The following is a 22,132-nucleotide window of genomic DNA, read 5'->3' as shown; positions in this document are numbered from 1 at the left end:
GAGATAAGTCAGAAGAAATCAGCCTGTTGGCACCGATGGTGTGCGGGCTTCACGTGTTTGTGGTGCTGTTGCATAACGTGCAAGTCGATGTGTGCTGGGTTGGGTCAGGCTGAGTCCCGGAGTGCTGTGTCAAACTGAACCCAGAGAACCTGTGTCTGTTCTACGGTCATGTGAACTGTGCATCTGGAGTCCGGTGAACAAAAGTAGCAGTTCACGGACTCTCAGAGAAGGTTATTCCAGTACCCTCACCTTAAAAATCACTCTCCTGGAGATGGCATGTACCTGTGTGGTGAATCATGTATGTGTGATATCCCACCACTGGTAATGAGGGACATGTGAGAAAAAGTGGGAAAGTTTTATGTGATGTCCAATGTTTCCAAACCAGAAGCTGGAGGCAAGGTTGTGCAGATACTGGAGGTGTTCGGTCTGTCTTGCTGAACCTGTCTGGTGGTAGACATGCTGCTTCTTCTGTAGAATTGGCACTGCCTCAGTTACTTCCCTCTTGAGATTTGGCAGTACAGCCAGCTCTTCATTGCTGGATGTAGGGTTTACTGTGATGTAGAGATGGAAGGAGGAGTAATCATTTATTGCTTTGTGCATCCCAATTCTCTGCAGGAGTTTTCTGAGAATGATGAGTTAAAGAAGTTCTTACAATACAAATATTGAGAATAATTGAGGTAGCTGAGCATCTTTGGTGGTGCTATTAAGCACCACTAAATGTCTCACAAAGCTCTTAAATTTTTTATAATATAGTATCTAGGAGTGAAATATAAAGTATAATGACATATGTCCTGTCAGCTGGCAACTGAACATAATGAGGCTAATGAGCAAAATGTATATTGAGGTATGTATGTTTCTGCAGTGTAATAAATTGGGAATAATTACCAGGACATCTCTAGCAACTACCACCCTAGCTTCTGTGTGCTTTGCAGTGCTTTGTTCTTTGGTCTCATGTTCCACACTACAGCTTCAGCCCAAAATGATCTGAACTTCGGACACCTCTAACCAGGAACAAGCTATAGCCTGCACGTAGTTGGGTTAGTTCTGTTGCAAGCTGTGCCTGAGACGAGGCCCTGGATGCTCTGAGATGATGAAATTTAAATTTTTGCTAGATCTCTGAATTGCACTTTTTTTCCTAGAAAATCCCAGAATGAGACTAGTTACAGCTCTTCAGTATACAGTGATTGGAGGTGAGCCGACACATGCAAGATCTGATTTAGCCCTGTGCCAAGGCAAAACAAAAATCGTCTTGGAATCAAGGAGAGGGTTAATCTCAGCTGCTGAGAGCTGGGAGGGCAGGATAGTCCCGGTACCCCTGACCATGCAGAGGGCGAGCCTGCCTCTGGCAAGGAGGCTGCCCTGCTCTGCTCCTTCAGCACGTTCGAGTCCTGCAGGGGGAAACGCTGAGCAAGCTCGTGAGGAGAGAGCAAATGAAGTAAAGGGATCCAGCTTTCCCACAGCTCTATATATTTACTCTGCAACCTATTGACGTTTTCCTGTGTTAAGTGGCCAGAGGTTGCTGAGGCTCAGCATGTTCCCATCAGTCTGTCACTTCTCTTCCACACTGGGCTGAAATTCCCGTGTGTTCCACATCACTGGTAAGATGACAGAATTAAATCTGCTGTAGTCTGTAGGCGAGCTCTTAGCTTATTTATGGAATATGACATTTCCTGATGCTCTAGACTTCTTATCCTGACCAATTATTAGTGCAGCATACAGATGATATGTTACAGATGTGCCTACCTCCAGCAAGTACCTTGTTCCGAGGAGCTCTGTGTGCACCTCTCACATGTTTGGTAAATCCTAGGCTTTAAGAGAAAGGTCTGTTTTAAAAATCTTTAGGCTTTATTTATACGGAACTTTCTGAGCACCCCCAATGTGTTCCACCACCTCTACAGCAGGGAAATGCTCAGGAAAATTTCTGCCTGCAGAGGCCAGGCTACTGTTATTACCCTGTGCACATACATTTATTTTGCCTTACACACAGCCAGTGCATTTGCTTTTTAGGAAAACACACACATGTGCTTTGTCTTTGTCTTGCCTCTTTCCCTTTATCTCCTCTGGAGTGGGGAGGTTGAGTGTTACAAAAAGGCCCAAAGATACCAGACTGGTCTCTCTCAAGGCTATCTGGGTGCCTTGCACTAAAAACAGCTTGCTAAAGATCTTGGATCTTACTTTCCTTTCTTTTCATTTTTTCCTCTACCCCTGAGTCAAGGATTCTTGGCAAACAAACAGAGAAACTCGGGAAATAACTTCTGTTTGCTGCAGCAAAAATCACCAGCTCAGTTTTATCTGAAAACAAATTGCAGTTTTCCTGCTTCTGCAGTGGCCAAGCAGTGTTAGGCTGTGATATTTAGAAGCACAGTGCAGACAGAGGATCTGGTGTTAAGGAAGGATAAGCATCTCATTGAGACATAACGGCGGCTTCAAGAAGTGAAACTCTTCATGGAACTAAGAGTAGGTGGCTGTGGGAAGTCAGGGTGTTCTGAACAGGATCAGTCCAACCCTGATGAACTAGTAAATAACCAAGATGCAGCAGTTCTGGCAGAGAAGAGAGAAGAAACCCTTCCTTTGTGTACCCCTGTACTTGTGGGACAAAGCAGGGGCCTAGTCATGCTATCAGTCATTCCAGAGAGACTGAGGAAACCCAGAACAATTAGCCCCTCTATGGCCTGTTATCTGAGTTCAGCACTGTCCTTGCAGCCTTAACAGTTTCAGACATCAACTTTGGGTTTTGGTTGCTCTAAACCAGAGTTGCCTGGAAGCAGATGGCAGAAGTTTGTAGCTTTCTGAAAGAGAAGTAAGCCCTGCCTTCCAGGTCACACAGACTGAGGGGGAGTCCTGGAAAGGTCTCTAGACAACTCGTGCCTTTTTAACTCCTCAGCAATCGCCTAGCTCCGAGGTATAATCTTGTTTTACTCCCTAGCATTCCTGCTCTGGAATCCTGCAGTCAACAGTCTGTAGTTGGCATCTCTCTATCCATGGGCCCTGGAAGTGGTGACAACCCAGACAAACTGCTTGCTGCAAGTCATTCAAATGCTCATGTCATATGCTGGTGGGCAAGAAACCTCATGGTGGTGTAGCAAGGTACTGACTTGCACACTGCAGCCCTGAGGGACTAAAGTTTGTAACACCTCTCTCTGTGGCACAGTACATCACAAAGATTCAAATCACTGCATTCCCAGTCTCATAGCAAATCCTTACAGGTGCTTGGGCAGAGGCTCTGTGGCTGAGCTTAGATGGCATAGTTAGTGCACCAAAATGCAGAATAAAACCTAGAGACATGAATTTAAATCCTCATCTGTTCCCTTCTGAGTACAGGGTTGTCCTAGTATTTATGTCAGCTCTCCACAGTCCACTGAAGCTGTTATGCCAAACTGCTCTCTAGTGACTCTGCAGATTTTGGGAAAGCCAACCCCAGCTGACAGATACAATAGGAAAAACATTCTGAAAAAGGTTAAAATTTGGATTTTTAAATAGATATAACTCAAACAGGTTGATAGTGTATTACTTTTCATGACTCAGTTCATCTCACCAGCTTCAGAGGGGGGGAAGGTACTCCTATTTTGTTAATTAGCCTCAACTAAAAGGAACAAAGCCCACAGCGAAGCTCTGTACACAGCCTTGGCAGAACTCACCACACCACCATCTCTCACAGAATGAGCATGGCCAGGCAAAGACACTCCATAGCATCTCTTCCAGGGCTGATCACATGGCTAACACCTTTATTGAAGAACAGTGTTTAAGTGACAGTGACAGTGGTGTCATCTACTCTGCAGACAAGATGTACCACTACTTGCAAAATTCGCCAAGTGAGGGCAGCCCAAAGGGAGCAGCTGGCTGGGCATGTATCAGGAAACACAGGAGAAACTGGGACACCTTTAGCCAGCTAGTCACACCCTTGTAAACCACTTTCAACATCAAAGGCATCATTTGCCTCCTCCGCTTTCAGACAGGGCAGTTCCAGTTCCAGGCATGGACCCACCCAGTTCGAAGTTGTTGCCACCCTTCACTGACTGTAAGGCAGGCAGCCTTTCATCAGTGCTGCACAGTAGGCCTGTTGGGGGAGACTTAACAGACATGACACAGTGTGGGCATAGAAGGAAGAATGTTTTTCTTACCAGCCTGTTGATACATAAAGTCCCCTTCTTGTCAGTGCTTACTGCAGTAAGGGCCCATTATTTCACGTCACTTACTGTTAATTTTATGATGAGTTTCCTACATTAAAATGTCAAAAGTGTTTGAAACTGCATAAAATTACTCTGAATTCATCCTTCTTTGGAAAGAGACTTAGCTAAGGAACTGAGAAGTTGAGACAGTAAAAAACCCCCTAATCTACTGTGCAGTTGAAGTCATTGTGGAAAAGAACATTCACATGAAAGTCAGGATCTCAACTGTCTTGCTCCAGGAATTAGGACCACCACAAGTGACACCAGCATAACTTAGAATACTATTTTGCTCTCTCGGTTTATAAATACTACTTTTGTCAGTTTATGGCACTGAACACTAAGCACAGCAAGTGAACCTTATTTTGTCACCTACTAGTTCAGTGGAGATAACAGCCCTCTAGGCCACAAAGATAGTTTACTTGAAACAAAGTTTCTTCTTTGTGAATGGATTGCTACACAGGTACTATTTTTCTCCAACTCTTCTTGCAGCTCTAAAGTCATTCCACTAGGCACATAGTCGTTTCTTTCATACAAATCTAAAAAAAAACAATAGCTCGGTTCTATACAGGCCTGCCTACTCATGAGTGCAGCTTTACATTGGAATGAAATGAAGTTTAAAAGCAGACAGTGGGGTTGGTTGTTTTTGTTTGCATTGAACAGTTACTGAGCAAGAAAGTGAAGCTGAGTAGTTTATTTGATGTTGTTGGAGACATTAATTGTATGGATTGGGATTATGTTGACCAAAAATACAGTCTTCACGCTGTTTTACACCATTATTAGTATTGGCCATGCACATTCAACAACAGCACCAGCTTAGTCATCTTTAAGTTGCTTGATCTTATGCTTATGGCGCTCGATTTCTTTCTGCAGACGCTCAATCTCTTTCTGGTGGTGGTGGATCTCCTCCTCGTGGTGTTTCCGTAAGGCAGAGAGCTGCTCCCGCTCCTTTTCCCTGCAAGAGAGCACGGCAGAAGTGTAGCCCCGCAGCCGAGCGGCGCGGGAGAGGCCGGCCGGGCCCTGCCCCGGGCTCGTGGGGAGCGGCTCCACAGGCCCCGGGCCCCGCTCACCTGAAGTACCGCTCCTCCTCGGCCGCCTGCTTCTTCCCGAAGGCGCCGCCGGCCTCACGGATGGAACCGCCGCCGCCTCCGCCCTTGCCAGCGCCTTTACCCAGCTCGCCCAGCTGCAGAGAGAGACGGCGGTGAGCGCGGAAGGACGGACGGACGGACGGGCAAAGCGACAGACTGCCGACAGACTGCGGACATACGGACGGAGGGGAGGACGGACAGACGGAGGGGAGAAGAGACACACTCGGAACACCCACCTGGTCGGCACCCGATCCCGAGCTCCAGCGCTGCTGTTGCGCCAGCAGAGCTCCACGCAGGCCGCCCCGCGCCGCCGCCACGGCCGCCGCCGCCATAGCCGCCTGCCCTTGGAGCGCCGGACGAGCCCCCGGGCGGGCGCGCCCAGCCGCGCATGCGCAGCCGCAGCTCCGCCCCCAGGGCCCGGCGGCGCTGGGGCGGAGTCTGTGACGTAACAAGGCGGGACCGGGGCCCCCGCGCGCTCTTAGTCCGCCCACGCGCCGTGGGGGGGCGGGGCTTGTCACTGCTGCGCGCGCCGCGGTCACGTGTCCTGACGCCGCGGTCACGTGTCGGTGGCGATGGCGGCGGCGGCGGCGGCGGGGCCCGGCGCGGGCGCGGCCGAGGACGCGTTCCTGACCTTCTATAATGAGGTACCACCCGTGCTCCCGCCCGCCCCCCGCCACCCCGGCACCTGCAGGCCGTGCGGAGCCGGGCTCTGGCGGGGTCGGAGGCCGCCGGCGGGCGGGACGGGCGGAGCCGCTCTCGGCGTTGGGCAGGGAGTGGGCGAGTGGCGAATGCCGGCGGGTTCGTGTTCGGTCCGGCCCTGCCACGGCCCTGGTGGCAGCTGGGGACGGGACCCCGCGTTCGGCCTTCGTTCCGCTCGGCTGAGCCCGGGGGGAGCTGTACGCTCACGGTCCGTGCGCGGGTGGCCCCGGCGCGCTCCTGCTCGGCCTCGCTGTGGGCGAGCTGTCACCGGGGAGGGGACGTGGGCCTCTTTCCGTCTGCCGGGCCCCGTTATGTGGGCACAGCAGCCTGAACGTGTTTCCTGAGCTGTCCGCACAAGGCCTGTGCCGGTTCGGTGGATGCACATTTTTGTAAATAAAGGTGAACGTTAAATATAAATACATGGTTTGGTTCGGCATAGTACTGAGAAGGGTAAAAACGGAACTAAATTACCTGTGGTCGGAGTTAAGTGGGCTTATGTATTTGCATCAGTATCACTTAATGTGTTTAAAGGGATGCACTGCCAACAACAGGTTAAAAGTATTAATGCCTTGGTTTCCAAGGAATCATAGTGACTGAACTGCTAGAGGTGCATGGGAGGAGGGAAGGCATGGCTGTAGAGCAGGCCATAGAAGAAACAGACAGAACTGTTCTGCAGTATTTTTTATAGTTCATATGTGATGCTGAAATTACTGTTGGGCTGCAGGAAAGGCTAAAAGAAGCATGCTGCTGGTGCCTGAGAAAATAACTACAGGCTTGGGGTGAGTAAGGGACATTATGAATTGTAGTACAGGACAAGGATGACTGGTATACTAACAGCATGGAATAAGCAGGTAAGGGTGTTGTGATGTTCAGTTCATACAGGTCTCTCTTGTTCTTTAGGTGAAGCAAATTGAAAAACGAGACTCTGTTTTAACATCAAAAAACCAAATTGACCGGCTGACCCGACCTGGATCTTCATATTTCAACTTGAACCCTTTTGAGGTTAGTTTGAACAGTCTATCCTCCTTTCTCAATTGGTGTATGAGCTTCCTGATTTCCTGAGTATTTATTCCAGTAAAAGGCAACATAAGGAAAGAAGAAAATTTTCTGGATACAGATTACTGTGCAGAAGGTTTGCAGAAGTCAGCAGGATGGTGTATGTGTGCTCATTGTCTTTCTCAGTGTTTGATGGCAGCACAAACTGCATATTGTCACATTTCCCTCATACAACACAACTGGAGGATTTGGCTGGATACTTTCTAAACAGTGAGGTAGTAGCTGGAAGTGGCAGCTTGACAGGTTTTTTATTTTGAGTGTTCATTGTGTTCATACCACTGAACTCGTATAGTGAATTGAGTAAGAAAAGGTTTCTCAGTGGTCACACCAGTGAGTAGTCTCTGAGGAGCCATTTGGTAATAGATAATCCCCTTGCACTTTATAGTGTTTGATTCCAGTTGCAGTCAGTTATAAGTCTAGATAAGTAGGAAAGTCTGAGTTGGCTTGCCCTGGGCTTGTTCCTTCCTGATGTCATCTTCACTGCCTTTTTCAAGCCTCAGGTGCTTCCCAGTTCAGGGCTGGTCAGCCAGATAAGTCAGAAGATTAACTTCCACAATATTCAGTTTTGTATAGGTCTTATTACTTGGCTTGAAGAGTAAATTAAGAAAGCTGTTTCAGAGTATACTGTAGCTTTCCTGTAGGAGACTGTTTTTAATTTACAGATTCTTTGAGGCAGACCAGTGTGCATCTGATCACTTTGTTGCTTAAATCTTACATTCAGTAAGTTAATTCACAAAAGAGTTCCTAAACTTTGCTACATCTGTAAAGATTAATAAACAAGTGGTGTCACTTATGGAAACAAAACAGTAAAACTCTTCTGTCTTCTTTCAAAATGATAAGATTAGTAAATTCTTATAAAGGAGTATGTTTCCTGTCCAGAATTCTGAGTTATGAATGACCTGACATTGTCCCCAAACCACTGTATGCTTTTGTTTCTATGAGACTGAGTGTTCCTGTGGGACTGGTGGAAGGTTCAGACCTTAATGGACTGTAGCTGTCTACACAACACTTGAACAGAAGGGACACTGGCATAGCCAGAGGAATCTAACATTGGTGAAAGTAGTGTCACAAATGTCAAAAAAGACTGTGAAATGTTTCTGTTTTACTGGGTGAAAATTCATGTTGTTGTGGGGCAAGCTTTCTGGTACGTGTCTGTGTGCCACTGAACCAAGTCTTGCAGAATCATAGAATGTGCTGGGTTGAAAGGCACCTACCAGGATGATCCAGTGGATAATCCAACCCTGTCCCTGCCCAGACCCCCCAACAACCCCCCCTGTCCATCCCTGGAGCGCTGTCCAAACGCTCCTGGAGCTCTGGCAGCCTCGGGGCCGTGCCCATTCCCTGGGGAGCCTGGGCAGTGCCCAGCACCCTCTGGCTGAGGGAAGAACCTTAACCTGATCTCCAACCTAAGCCTCCCCTGACTCAGTTTCTTGCAGTTTCCTCATGACCTGTCACTGGTCGTGAGAGTGAAGAGATCAGTACCTGCCCCTTAGCTGCCCCTTGGAAGGATGTTTAAGAGTATAATGAGTTCTTTCCTCAGCCTCCTCTTCTTCAGGCTGAACAAACCAAGTGACTACAGCCACTCCTCACGCGAGTGTTAGAGCTTACTGCTAGGAACCTGAAACATAGAGAGTAGCCTCACACTTGCTCTGCTTTCATGGTCTCTTTTAGGTGTTGCAGATGGATCCTGAAGCCACAGATGAAGAGATAAAGAAAAGATTCCGACAGGTATTCAGCTTTTGCACTCAAAGTCTGTGGAAGGGAATTAGAAGTGCTGTAGAGGTTGTGCAGCTGGGTGTGGGCACAAGAAAAATGGTAGTAAAGCTGTATCTGGGTAGAGGGGTGTCTATTTTTGGCAGAAATGCATAGAACAATGATTGTATCAAGAGGAGAGCTGCAGCAGTGTCCCTGGTCCAAGCATGATAGTCTGCTTTGCCTGTGCATGATGAGGCTATTGCAAGCTAATATAGCCATGTATAATCAGACTCTCGAGCCTGAATTCAAAAGGAAGATCAAAAGATATTTTTCTCAAACATATAGACTTGGATCCAGATTTTCTCTGAGATTTCTTTAAGAATTTCTGTGGTCATTTTTAGTGGCCTGGTTACCTGGAAAAGAGGCAGCCCTGCTTACTGGCAGGTCTGGAACACAGGAAACATTACCCCAGCCTCCCTCTGTTGACAGACCTGCAAGAAAAGCTTTGAGTTTAATCAGTTCATACAGCAAAGAAATAGTATTTGGAAGGCTGCTGCCTCTACCTGAATTAATGGTGTGGGTGTCTTTAGATAGGAAGATGCTGAGTGGCACAGAAACAGGATATGGGCTACTCCTGTATGTGGGAAGTGAGAGGATAACTCTTTGGTCTGTTGCTGACTTTTCACTTCTTCGAGACAATGAAGTGTGATGTTGTCAGCTTGAGGCTGTTAAAACACTACAGGGAGATGTTTTGAATTCAGGGTAATGACATGAAAAATAAGCATGTGATAGTTCATTGAAGAAATCAAACACCTAAGTGTAGAATGTGGAACAGCCAACAAAGGGGGAAAAAGGCACTGGCTAAAGTAAAACTGTACAGGACTGAAGGCAAACCTTTTCCTGGGAGCTACAAGCTGACAGCTGTAGAGTTCCAAAAGCAGTTATTTTGTATACTTCAACAGTAAATCAGTTTCAGTTGCTGCTCTGTACAGTAATGGCAAAAATAAAAGATCCTATATAGAAAAGAAGCGGTGTGGGGAAAGTCTGAAATAGCTTTCTGTTAGAGGGATGTGGAGGATGTGGTTTCCAGCCCAGTTCCCCTCAGCATGGTAGTGATCCATTTCCTGTCTCTGCCAGGTAGAGTACAGGCAAGAGTTTTCTTAACTTTCAGTAAAGTATCCTAAGGAAAAATAGCCACTCTTAAATAGTCTGGTGTTTGGACACCCTTGAGGATGCTGGAGAACTCCTTGAGAGACTGGTTGAAGATAATCTTTTTATGTTTGTTTTATGTCAAGACCAAGGATACAAATCTTTGATGACCAAGGGGTTCATATCAGCCCAGGCACTGCAACTGAGGGGTGTTAAATTGTTCCTCTCATCACAAGCTGCAGCTTTTCTTGGACAGCATGTTTGTTACAGGGATTGTTTGTTCTACCAGCTTGTACTGGCACAAACTTATGCACGTTGTCAGCTGGTTTGTCTGTGTACAGAGGAATGTGATCTCTTTGGATTCTTTCTGTCTGAGACTATTTCCCTTCTCTCAAAAATCTCTGAAATACACTTCATCTTTTACCATGATCTAGACAGCAAGATTCTTTTTCTTGCAGCTGTCAATATTGGTGCACCCAGACAAAAACCAAGATGATGCAGATAGAGCCCAGAAGGCGTTTGAAGGTAATACTTATTCTCTGGGCTGATCTGGGTTAGTATGTGAAGCTTTTCTGGTGCTGGTTTAAAAAAATCATTAAGGAAGAGGGGACAGAATGGTTGATGTAGAGGGGCTTTGGCTGGGGCAAAAGCAGCTGTGGTAGTAGCAGCTGTGAGGTGGTGGCATTTCAGCAGGTGGCACTAGGTGGCAACGATGCCATTGTCATGTCACAACAGGGACAGACATCTTCATGGGGTTTTGGGATGGTTCAAGAAAAACTGTTTAATCTGTGCATTAGATTTTATTCAAAGACCATATGTCAGAAGTAGAGTGATGGTTTTGGGTGTGTGCTTTGCATCACAGTAATGTGTTCATGCCCATAACTACAGCTGGTAGGACTGATGCTTTCACCTGTTCCCTCCAGAAGGTATCAGACAGTTCCTGCCATTACTGTACCCCAAAACTCATTCAACTAATTGTGTTCACTTTCCTAGATGTATTTAGTAACAAAACAGACTGCCAAACAAATGATCTCCACAAATTCTAGAGGCCAAATTAGCAATGCCAACAAGTAGCAGTCTTGTGATGCCTTGTGAACATGACTACTGAGGCTATTAATATTGATGCTTTATTTTAGCTGTAGATAAAGCTTACAAGCTGCTGCTAGATCAGGAGCAAAAGAAGAGAGCCTTGGATGTAATACAGGCAGGAAAAGAATATGTGGAACACACTGTGAGTATTCTGTGGGAATGTCCAGAGTTGGGGGTGAGTGGTAATCAGTTGTTCATATTTCACTTTCTGGTACACTTACTTCATGTTTAGGTTACTAAACTGAGCAAACCTTGTAATGGCACTGTGCAGGTGGGCTCCAAGCTCTTCACAGCAGAAACAAGCCTGCTGTGTCCAGGACTGCTGTTAAGCTCAGTGCAAGATAATTCAGTGAAATTCAGTACTTGAAATAATCAGGTCAGACCACATGATCTGACCTAAATATTTTTTTCCAAGTCTGTGAATGAATGATGCAGTTGAGATGTGTGTAGGTGGAAGAGAATAGGTGGTGACAGCAGGAGACTGGGAAGTTTGGGGGATATTGACCTATAAGATAAGAAAAGGAGCTTGGATTGCATTGGCCAAGAAGTTAGAGTGATGTGGGTGAATTAAAACACAGAAAGCTTGGGAAAGCAGATGATACAGGAGAGCTCAGATACTTTAAACACAAGGAACACTTGATGTTCTGTTCGTTCTCAGTCACCTGAATATCATGAAGCAAAATAAACTTCCTGCTGGTTTGGATGATGTGTATTGAATAAGAATATATCTTTTAAGAAGCCAAAAGGGATTCTGTTGAAGGAATAGTATCCAACACAGTATTTTTAATTACTGCAGTTCAAGTGATAGTAATCTTGTATGTGTTTGTCTGAACGTAGGAGGGTTTGGTGTAAAACAAAATGCCAGTCAAGAGCAGTTCTTTCTATACACTGGAATACAAATACAGAACCACTTGGATACAATCATGTAAGCCCTAAAAAATTTATTATTTATTTCTTACTCTTATTTTTGCTCTTGATCTTTAGGTGAAAGAAAAGAAGAAGCAGCTGAAGAAGGATGGAAAACCTCCCACTGTAGAGGAGGATGATCCTGAAGTTGTAAGTCGTACTATGTTCAGAGAAACTGGAGAGTACAAAATGCGTTTTGAGGAACTAAGATTAACTAATTCAAAGCCAGTATAGAAGTATTTATTAGACTTACTAATGCTGTAAACCCTTACATTTACAGAAGAACAAATTCTGCTTAGCCACTGTAGAGCATTGTGTGTCAGGTGATGCCTGTGTACTGTGGAAAATAGCTTCACTGTAGTGTAAAGAGTAAATATATTGTGAGATTATGTAGATCAAAATACTCTGTTCTTTTCTCAAAGTAAGTCTTCCTTGCTTGTGCGTCCTGCACCCTTTTTTGATTTGAATTTCTTGTCTTCTGACTGCTGGAATTGTGGCAATCCTGCTGCTGGCAGAGGCGTGTGTAGCACTCACTGCAGTGTGGTTAAAATGAGCTTGTGACTTTTTAATGAGAGCAGTTCCATCTGTTTCATTCATGTAACACTGAGGGACAATTGTGCTGTTCAGTTGTATTAAGAAGGGCATGGCATAGCTTAGTTCTTACCTGGGTTCTGGTCTGGAGAAGTCCAGCTATATGAGAGGCTGTAACAACGATAGGTGATTGCCAAACATTGATTTCATTACTCTCATTGCCCTTTTTTTTTCCTGGAAAGTAATTTTTGTGTCAATATGACCACAGTAACCCCATAATGATCCTATTTTTCATTTTTCAGAAGTCTGTTGCTCTTCTTTAGTAATGAAGATTGGTTTAAGCATACTGATTTCCTACTGGGAAGCCAATGCTAGATTTTTACAGCACATCAAGATCTACTGGATAATTACTCTAAAACTGTGACCTTTTTGCTTTTTTTTGTCAAATGTAACAATGCAAGACTTAACCCAAAAATAAGAGGGTTTGAAGTGAACAGTTCTTGTTTAGGCACAGCTTCATGAACGCAAATTTAAATGAGATTAATATGAGGTGAATATGCAGTTGTTTTCTGGTGCCAGGGCCAGAATTTATTGTCAGGGCAGGATAGGGGTTATGTGGGCACACCTGTGGTTTGTGGTTTTCTTCCTAGCTTCTTACATTGGTGTGTAAAAAAGACTTTAACTGTGTTGATAGGCATTTTTTTAAGACTGGATTTGTGTTTTGCAGTTCAAACAAGCTGTATACAAACAGACGATGAAGCTCTTCGCTGAACTGGAAATTAAGAGGAAAGAAAGAGAAGCAAAAGAAATGCATGAAAGGTATAAATTATGTTCTGCTCGTGCAATTCAGACTCTTCTTCCCCCTCATGCTTCCTCAGAGAAGATAAGGGATCTGACTCTTAGAAGAGTCTACATTTGAGTGAATATCTGGAGATATCTGCTCTGACCTCCTGCTGAAAGCAGGGCCTTGGATTAGTTTAAGAAGGGTCCTATCAAGCTGATTTCCAGTAATGTGGATTCTTCCATTTCTCTGGGTAGCCCGTGGGTTGTAGAGCCCTATGCTTGAGAAAAGCACACAGGAAATTTGCCCTCCTGTGCTGAAGGTGTCAATATATTTTATATGCTTGTATTCTCTTACGTGCACACGTGGAGGCCATCAACAACAGTGAAATAGTGACACAATTCTGCATGCTGTTAGCTTGTGAAGGATTGATTTTTAATTTTATTTAAGTGCCAGAAATACCCTGTGGCATGTGTGATCCTGAACTATTTTATGTGTCTTGATCACATGATGCCCGAGTGGTCACTGCAAATACACTTCCTGCAGCACAGTTCTGTGCTGGTCAGTGAGGTGGGAGAGGGCTGTAGGACATTTCTTGTGATTACAGGTGAAAAGTAGGAATTTAAAGTGTAATTTGTACTTTGCATGCTGAAATGGTTATTAACTTCTCAGAACGTGTACCCTCAACAGTTCTAGAGATTTAACACTAGAGTAATGTCCAGCTTCTTGGATAAAGAAGTCCAGCTTATTTTGCTGAGCAAGAGAAGCTAACTCCTTAATTTTATACCTGCTGTCAGTGGGACCAAACCATCTTCTCTGCTCACTGCTCTACCAAATTTGAAACCAAACTCTATCTGCTGTGCTATCTTAGGTGTGCATATTTATCTCTCCTGTAATCTGTCAAAAAATTAGAGGAGATACCCAAGGTGTTTTGAAAGTATTGCCTTGCTTTTTAAAGTAGATGCTTGTGGGTTTGTAACTTTTGTGGCTTCCCTTCCAGGAAGCGGCAGAGGGAAGAGGAAATTGAAGCACAAGAGAAAGCTAAACGAGAACGAGAATGGCAGAAGAACTTTGAGGTATTTAGCAGTTTAAGTTACAGAACTGGCCTCAGCAATTCTTGTCCATGTTGCAGGGAATTCCCCTAGGGAGATGAGAGACCTTTTGTATGCAAGTCTGTAAGATAATTTAATAGATGTGCACCAACCTGGATTTTGTTCATGTGTGTGGAGAAGAGCCCATCAATAGGGCTTTGGTATCACCTATGCAGAAACAGGTCTGGTAAATTGAGGTATACTATTTTTCATCTCTGTCAGCAGTTCATTCTTGTCTTCAGTTGTAAAATAGAATTGCTGCTTAGCCCAGGTCACTGGTAACCACTAAAACTTACTCTGGGAAGTATTTGTGTGGACTGTTGGTGGTACTTTCCAGTCTGGTTGCCCCAGCATCCCCAGATCCCTGCTGGGCATTGGGCCCTCTCCCATCCTGCCAGGGAAAGGGGGCAGGGAAGGAGGCAGCTGCTGTAGCCAGAGCCCATCTGCAGCTCTGGTATTGCAGAGATGGGCCTGGAGTGGATGGATCACATGCTGTAGAGTGGATCATTTCTGGACTTTTTCTGTCCTGCTGTGAAATCTTCAGCCTGTAGAGATCATAGGTTGGGTTTGTGGGGAGATTTGGGGGTTTAGGGGTTTTTTTGTGGGTTTTGCTTGTTTGGTTTGGTTTCTGCTTTGGGTTTTTTATCTCCTCAGGAAATGTTTCTGCTGCTCAGCAGGTAGGGCAGGGAGAGCAGAGAAGTGCACCAGAGACCTTTTTTTCTCGTTGTGTCAATGCATGAGACTTCGGGCAAGAAGTGTGAGAGAAGGCAACAGTGCATTTCCCTTCTCTGTTCTCCCTGCTTCCAGTCTGCAGCACCAGGAGAGTGAGGAGTTGAGACAGAGAAAGGACATGACACGTTCTGGGCTGACAGATTAGGAACATCCACTTGAGAGGTTTCTAGTTTCCTTTGAGGATTCTCTAGAGAGTAAGGACTGCCCAACCCAGTCTGGTGGTTTCTGAAACAAGAATCCAGCACAGTGCTTGCTTATACTGGTGTGTGTAAGCTCATTTGTAGTTCCAATGCACTGTGTTGCTCTGGCTCTTCCCATTGTCTTTGTGTCCTGGCTGTCAGGGGCTGCATGCTGGATAAGGGGAAATTGCTACTGATCTCCTGAAACTGATATGTACAACCTGTGCTTTGGCTCTTGCACTTATTAACTCTCTGCTTCCTCCCTGTTGTTCACAGGAAAGTCGGGATGGTCGTGTAGACAGCTGGAGAAATTTCCAGGCAAATACAAAGGGAAAGAAAGAAAAGAAAAACAGGACCTTCCTGAGACCTCCCAAAGTAAAAATGGAGCAGCGTGAATGATCCTGGAAGCACTGCCCAAGTGCAGCTCCTCTGTCCCTTCTCTGCTTTTAAGGACTCATTGGCACCTAGAGTAAGATTTGCTTTTTAGTAGACTGTTTGTTTCCAGTACAGTTAATTATCAGTCAAAGTATTTTTTGTACTCTGTCTGTTTGAAATAGGGCCAGAGAATGACTCTGGCCAGGGCCCCACTACACATAGAGCACTTGGCTTAGGAGTCCCCGCCAGTCCTGCTGTCCCGTGTGTCTGCTGCCCTGTAACTCGGTGTTTTGTACTTCACAGAGACTGTGCTGTTTCACCACTTCTGTTTCTAGTTTGAGAGCTGAACAAAATATTGGAAATGCATCCAAACCCTTCCAGGCATCATCTTTCTCAGCAAGTTCAGCTTGGGAAAGATCTGGACTGACTCTGGGAGTATGCTTCCAGCACTGTGCAGTGCAGCTGGCCTGCAGTTAAGTCCTGCAGCTCCTCACTGCATGGAGTGGTGTTTGGAAAGAACCTGTCCCCAAGATCTGATTTCCAAACTAAAATCCCAGCTCTCAGGCTTAGACTTCTAATAATCTCAGACCAGCTGGTCACTTCCTATAAAGGAAAATAACTTCTCTTGATGAATAGTTAAGCTGCAATGGTCTGTATGTAAAATAAATTTTTACCCAAATTACCACAGTTTTTTTTCTTGAAATTATTAAAAAATGCAATAGCAAGAGTGTGAATGGAGTGCTGCCACTGAGATGCTGCTGCTCTTCAGCATGAAGCTGTGCCTCAAGCTCAGACTGTGGTGCCAGCTTTCTACCTTTCCAGTTCTCCACATCCCTTTTAAGCTGTCCAAGCTGTTCCAAGTGCAGTGTTACCAGCCTGATGCAGAGGGGACATTAACTGTCCTTATTCTCTGCCTGTGCTCCTGGCAGAGCCTGGCTGCTTTAATCCACAACCTGGCGGTCTCTGCTGGCAAAGGCCATCATTCAACTGGTGCAGTTTGGTTGTTCAGCTGGGATGTTTGCTGCAGCTCTGCACTTGGGTGCCTGGGGAGCTCCAGGGCACACAGCCAGCCAGTTCCTTTGTGCACCTATGGGTTGTGACTGTCTTGCTCTTCAGGACTGTCTTAAAAGCTTTACACTTCCTTTCCTGCCAAAATAAGAGACAATTCTTAACTAACAAGGAAACCCCAACAACGTTTCCTTGTTAAACAACCCATGGGGTGTAAAGGGAGCAGACAGAAACCTGTGATTTCTTGTTATGAGTGACTCAGGTGCATGCTGTGCCCGTGACCTGAGCAGTGCCAGTGCCACACAATGTACTGGGGGAACCCCCATGTGGAATCTGGGCAGAGCAGTGCCAGTGGCAGCAGGAAGGAGTGGGTTCCCCATGTGCCCAACCACCCTTTCCTCCCAGGCTGAAGGAGCACAAGGACCGGGGGCAGATTACAGTGCTGCACAAGGGGTACAGGAATGAGCTGCCATAGCCTGGAGTACTTTCTGGCTGATGTTTTCTGATTTGGGGACTTCCACAGCACAGCAATGCCCTTCCTGGCACTTTGCCCAATGAATCTCCACTGGTCATGGAAGCCCTGGAACAAGTACTCAGTGTGCTCCCTCCTGACCCCAGGACCTGGAAGGAAATGAGGAGCCCAGAGGACAGATCTGGTGAGAGTATTGGCCTTCTCTTGCTGAGCTGGGACCACCTCTCCACCCCTGGCCCAACCAGGGAGTGCCTCTGACCTGGAGCTGCTCCAGGGCCAGGCTACTCCATCTCTGGACTGTGAGGCACCAGGTGCCACAGGAATGTGACAAGCCCCTCACCATCAGTAGAGCCTCAGCCACTGTGTTCCTCCTACTGCCTCCCCAAGGAAGGACCACAGGAACTGGTGTCAAGGTCCAGGGTGCAGCCAGGGCATGGCTAAGCATGTAACAAGTGCCAAGAGGGAAGTGAGTCACTCACCTGGGAGCCAGCATGACGCCCTCTTTCCTGTCAGAGCCTCTTCCCAGGCAGGAGCATACACACAACTTGGCCTTGCTGCTGGCTCCACTTGCAGCACAGACTGGTGTGTTGGGGTCTGTTACTGAGCTGGAGCAGGTGCTCTGTCACTCCAAGGTAAGACACTCCTTTCCCTTCTGCTTGCCCTCCCAGGCCTCCCTCCCCAAGCTCTTTCTATGTCTGGGTAGCTCAGGACATGGGTTGGCTCCCTGTTCCCCATGGATCTCTGAGCCATGGTGTCTCAGACAGGGCCAAGGGCTTCTGAGACATCTTCATCCTCCCAGCGTGGGTGTGGAAAGAAACTCCTTGTTCTGCATGCCCAGCAAGCAGGGGTGAGGTGAGGAGGTGCATCGTGACAGTGTGAGTCAGGTGGGTGCTGCTGGTGCTTTTGGGGCTGTGGGGAGGGGGCTGCTCTCACCGAAGTACCCATTCCACCCCTGAGTGACAACAGCCCTGGCTTCACTTGGATGCTGTGAAGCAAGGTGAGGAGCCCTGCTTGGTCCTCACTCCTGCAAGGAAGAGGAAGCAGCGCTTGGAGCATCTCAGGGAGGGCAGATCTCTCATCCCACTCATGCACAGTCCCTGCCCAGGCTGGGTGGGCAGATGGGGCAGGAGGCCAGCAGCTGGAAGCAGCAGGAGCACTGTCCCAGCTGTGGCAGCTCAGGCAGGATGTGGCTTTTGCCTCCAGCAGAGCTGTGACAGCCTGGGGCTGTAGCACACAAATCCTGCCATGGTGGCTCCTGAACTCCCTCCTCTGCCCAGTGCAGCAGGGCTGAACTTGGGAACCAAAAACAGCTGGAGGCTGCCCTGGCCCCTTGTCTCACCCACTGCTGGTGATGCTGTCCAGCTATCAGCAGTGACATTCTCTGCCAGCCTGGGCAATCCCTGTTGCACAGCTAGCAGCAGAAGCCATGCCCTGCCTCATCAGCTGTCAGGAGGTACCCAAGGAGTGCCACTGCCCCAGGAGTGGCTTCTGGCCCTTTTGGTTGGTGTGTTTTCCTGCTGAGTAAGTCCAGCTCCAGGGCACATTCCTGCAGAGTTGGTAGTGAGGTGGGGACAGGCTGTGCTCATGACAGGGCAAGTTGAGTTTATTTAGTATTTTTTTCCTGCAACAAGCTAAAGAAAATTTTGTGGAGTGTTATGTTAGTAGTGCAAACTCACAGACACTAACACTGAGCACCAGCTGAGTGTGTGCTGCAGCTCCAGAAGAATTTTATGGTTTTTCAAAGACCCATCCTGGCACTCAAGAATGTGTCTTGGGGACTGGAACCAGCAGGGACCCAGCTCATCTGTGTGCCAGTGGCTGGTGCTGTCACAAGCTGCATGTTGGTATTTCATCTCGTCCTTGTTTGAAGCTTGTATCAATGATGGGGCAATCACAGACCCATCAGCTGAAATGCTGCTCCTCCATTTGCACTCCCTAGAGAGCTCTTCACTGCCAAGGCAGTGTAGCTTGCTCTTGGTAAGAAATCTCTGAATATTTTATAAAGCCAAGAGTTTCTGGTGCCACCAAAATTTAAATGTGGTTATCCAAAGTGGGTATGTTGCTAATGGGCTACGTCTGAGAAGGAAATAACCACAAGGACATGTGCCAGAGGCAGGTGGGGCTTACAGGAAGCACAGGACATCAACCATGGCAGCACGAGGATGCTGCTGGGTGCCAGACCCATGGGGAACAGCCACTGCCCACCAGTCAGCCTGTGTGGGGCTATCCCCAGAGAGTGGAGTTTGGAATGGCTGCTCTGGGATCCAGCATGTATAGCCTGAAGGACTATCAGTGCTCCTTAACAGCCTACATGGGAATCAGAGTAAGAGAAGTTTATTTATTTTGTATTAGGTTGTAAGTTGGCTTGATGAAAGTAAAGGCATATTCAAGGTTGTTGTTTTTTTCTCCACTCAGCCTTGCATAGCCATCAGAGCTGTCAGCCAGTGCCTGCATTCCCTGGGTGGGAAGAGCAGGAAATAGAGCACAGGGCAGTCAGACTGCCAGGAGTGCTGAACGAGCCCAGCCTCCACTGGCAAAATGCATCTTAATATTGGAGTCAGGTACATGCTCAGAAATCGGCAGCTGAGCCAGGAGAGCAGGGAAAGAGAATCCTCAGGTGGGAAGGGAGTAAAGGGGAGGAGCTGTGCATTGTATGGGAACAAAGAGACCTGCCAATGCAGAATGGCCATGCTGCAGGCTGAGCAGAGGAAGAATGAAGACTTCTGAAGGTTCCTCCTCAGCCCAAAACTCTCTGGGTTTTCATTTCCTCTAAGGGCTGGGTTGTGGCGGGACAGTGAGCCAAGATTTATCAAATGTTGCTACCTCCCCTGCAAGCACTCTCCTTTCCCCTGACATCTCTGGCTGCTCTCCCCAGAGATTTGGGCTGGCTGTCAGCCGACCTTCATAGCACTCTCTTGACTCTTCTTTGGTTTTAAGTTTAAACTCCCAGGAGCAGCCTAAAGGGCAGAGGTGGGGCTCTGAAGGGTCAGGTTCCTTTATCCTTACAGCAGCTGATGGGCAGGGGAAAGGAGGGAGGATTTATGGTGGCAGAGGGAAGGAGATGGCTGCAGCTTCCATCCCAGCACAGCTCTGGAGGATCACTGCAGGAGCCTCAGCTCATCTTGACAGACAGAGCTTGGCTGTCCCTTGCTCCACATGCCAGCCCCCCATTCAACCCACCCTGCTGAGGCTTCCACCCCGTGTGGGCTCCCTCACATTGCAGGGGTTCCTCTCTGCTCAGGGTGCTTCCAACTACCTTGGCCACCCTGTGCTGTGGTGCCAGTTGTGGTGTCCATGGACTTATGGTTGTCTTGGAGGTCTTCCTGAGTGGGGTTCAGAGCAGCAAGACATGGATTGTCCTGCAGTTTGCAGAGCACTTGCACATTCTCAGCCTGCCTGGAGCTCAACTGGGGATCCTGGGGGCTGCCTGGCCCCTGGATGCACACCTTCAGAGCACTGTGCTGTACTGCATGCCAGGTGTTTCTCTCTGTACTGACCCTGGAAAAGACCATCTGCACCCTCTGAAGAAGAGCCAGGGAAGAGCCAATCCAAGCAAAGAAGCCCAGACTGGTACTGGGGCTTTGCCTGCACCTGGCTGGAGACATCCAGGCACTGGCACATACAGTGGGTGGGTTCTGGCATGGTGCTGGGTGCCCTGGTACTGTGCAGCCCAAAACCTTGGGGCTCCTGAGGCCAAGTGAGCCAAAAGCCAGCACGGAGCAGCACTGCTGCAGTCCACCTTGGCCCCTCTGTCAGTACCCTGTTTCCCTTGCTCATGAGGAGATTGCCATATCCCAACTTGGAGCCAGGGCTCATCAGGCCAACAACAAAAGTGTGACCTGAACGTGTCCCAGTGTCTGTGCCAGCTCCTTGCTCTTGGAGGAGTTTGGCTGGTGTCCTCAGTGGGGAGGCCCAGGGCACACAACCCTCAGTTTGTCCCTGGGGCTCCCAGGACATGAAGTCACACCACAGGAGTCTCTGGTGCCCCCACAGCATGGACATGGCCAGGACCTTCTATAGAATGTTTGCCATAGGGGGCACTTCCTGAGAAGAGCCAGGAGAGCTTTTCCCAGCCTTCCCAGAGGAACACCAGAGCAGAGTGGCCTCTTCTGCTGCTGCTTGAGCCCCTGTCAGTGCTCAGCAGCCTTGTGGCAGGCTCAGACACCCCTTTGTCCTGGTGATAGACTCTGTGGCTCTGTTCCAGTGTGTTTCACAGTGACCTCAAGCACCAGACTCAGGGATCTAGTTCCTGTAGGTATGTCAGGTGAGAGGTTTTTTCTCTAAGCTCACATCTGTGCTGCGTGCAGGTGTAAGAGCAGAGGAAGGCATGGAGGGCAGGTTAATCATTGCCATGGGAGCTACATGGCATTTACAGCTAAGCTGGGACATGTGTGCAGCTCTGCTTGTCAGTGGTGTCTCTGAGCACCCCACCATCAGCATTACCATGTTAAGTGAGCTTCAGGCTGCCACAGGTAACAGTGCCCATAATGTGATGGTCTATGGGACAGGTAACAATCTGCCCTGATGTGATGTCTCTGTCTGCTGAACATCCCTGAGATAAAGGGAGGCATGTGATGGTGGAATCCCTGAATTAGTTCCAGCACAAGTGTGAAGGAGACTGCTAGAAAATGAGTCTGTCCATATAAGAGTTTCCTGTCTCTTCCTTTCCTGGAAGTTATTAAATGGAAGCTCTTCTGCCATTCATCTGTTTGGGAGGAAGATGTTCAAAAAGTCTTCTAATCCTAAATCTAGCTGGGGACACAGGGTGGATTCCTATTCTGCCTTTAGAGGAAAATCCCGATTTTTGCCTTCTTTCAGGATCATCAGAAGCAGAGGTACTCTGAGGAAAAAGCCTTAAGGACTTTCCAGACCTTTGCTGTAGCTAATTGTCTTTCCTCTACAGCTTATTTTATTTCATTTCTCATTTCCTTTAGCTGATGACACACATTTCCTCTCTTCTGGTGACTCTGCAGTCATGCTACGGTTACTTCCATTCTGGTGCCCTCTTCTTAAGAGCTGCCAGTGTGGAGAGTGTCCATCCCCAGGGCAGGGAAAATAACAACTGGGAGACAACCAAGCATCCTCAGTGAAACTCCCACTGCTACTAAGGCTGAA

General features: G+C 47.5%; 2 protein-coding genes across 5 annotated transcripts; one reads left to right on the top strand and one right to left on the bottom strand.

Moving 5' to 3' along the window:
- Positions 1-4,845: 4,845 nt before the first annotated feature.
- ATP5IF1 (ATP synthase inhibitory factor subunit 1) lies at positions 4,846-5,652 on the bottom strand. The gene is made up of 3 exons (XM_062509120.1): positions 5,491-5,652; positions 5,237-5,349; positions 4,846-5,121 (listed from the first exon to the last, which is right to left on the bottom strand). Exons 1-3 carry the CDS (start codon positions 5,584-5,586, stop codon positions 4,983-4,985), a joined length of 348 nt encoding a protein of 115 aa, XP_062365104.1. The 5' UTR covers positions 5,587-5,652; the 3' UTR covers positions 4,846-4,982.
- A 168-nt stretch (positions 5,653-5,820) lies between these two features.
- Positions 5,821-22,123, top strand: DNAJC8 (DnaJ heat shock protein family (Hsp40) member C8). Of its 4 annotated transcripts, none has more exons than XR_009933971.1 (11): positions 5,821-5,898; positions 6,854-6,955; positions 8,681-8,737; positions 10,312-10,378; positions 10,990-11,084; positions 11,927-11,998; positions 13,107-13,198; positions 14,161-14,236; positions 15,439-15,631; positions 17,069-17,649; positions 21,952-22,123. XR_009933971.1 is itself a non-coding variant. In XM_062509077.1 (9 exons), exons 1-9 carry the CDS (start codon positions 5,827-5,829, stop codon positions 15,559-15,561), a joined length of 756 nt encoding a protein of 251 aa, XP_062365061.1. In that variant the 5' UTR covers positions 5,821-5,826; the 3' UTR covers positions 15,562-16,219. The 4 variants fall into 4 exon arrangements, 1 of the variants encoding a protein (XP_062365061.1); XR_009933972.1 differs by lacking the exon at positions 21,952-22,123 and adding an exon at positions 17,778-17,897; XR_009933970.1 differs by lacking the exons at positions 17,069-17,649; positions 21,952-22,123 and adding an exon at positions 15,841-16,219.
- The last annotated feature ends 9 nt before the right edge of the window (positions 22,124-22,132 follow it).

This window comes from Cinclus cinclus, chromosome 26, assembly GCF_963662255.1.
Source record: "Cinclus cinclus chromosome 26, bCinCin1.1, whole genome shotgun sequence".
NCBI lineage: Eukaryota > Metazoa > Chordata > Aves > Passeriformes > Cinclidae > Cinclus > Cinclus cinclus.
Note: the sequence above shows the minus strand (reverse complement) of the source record. Positions and strands in the feature narration are given on the sequence as shown.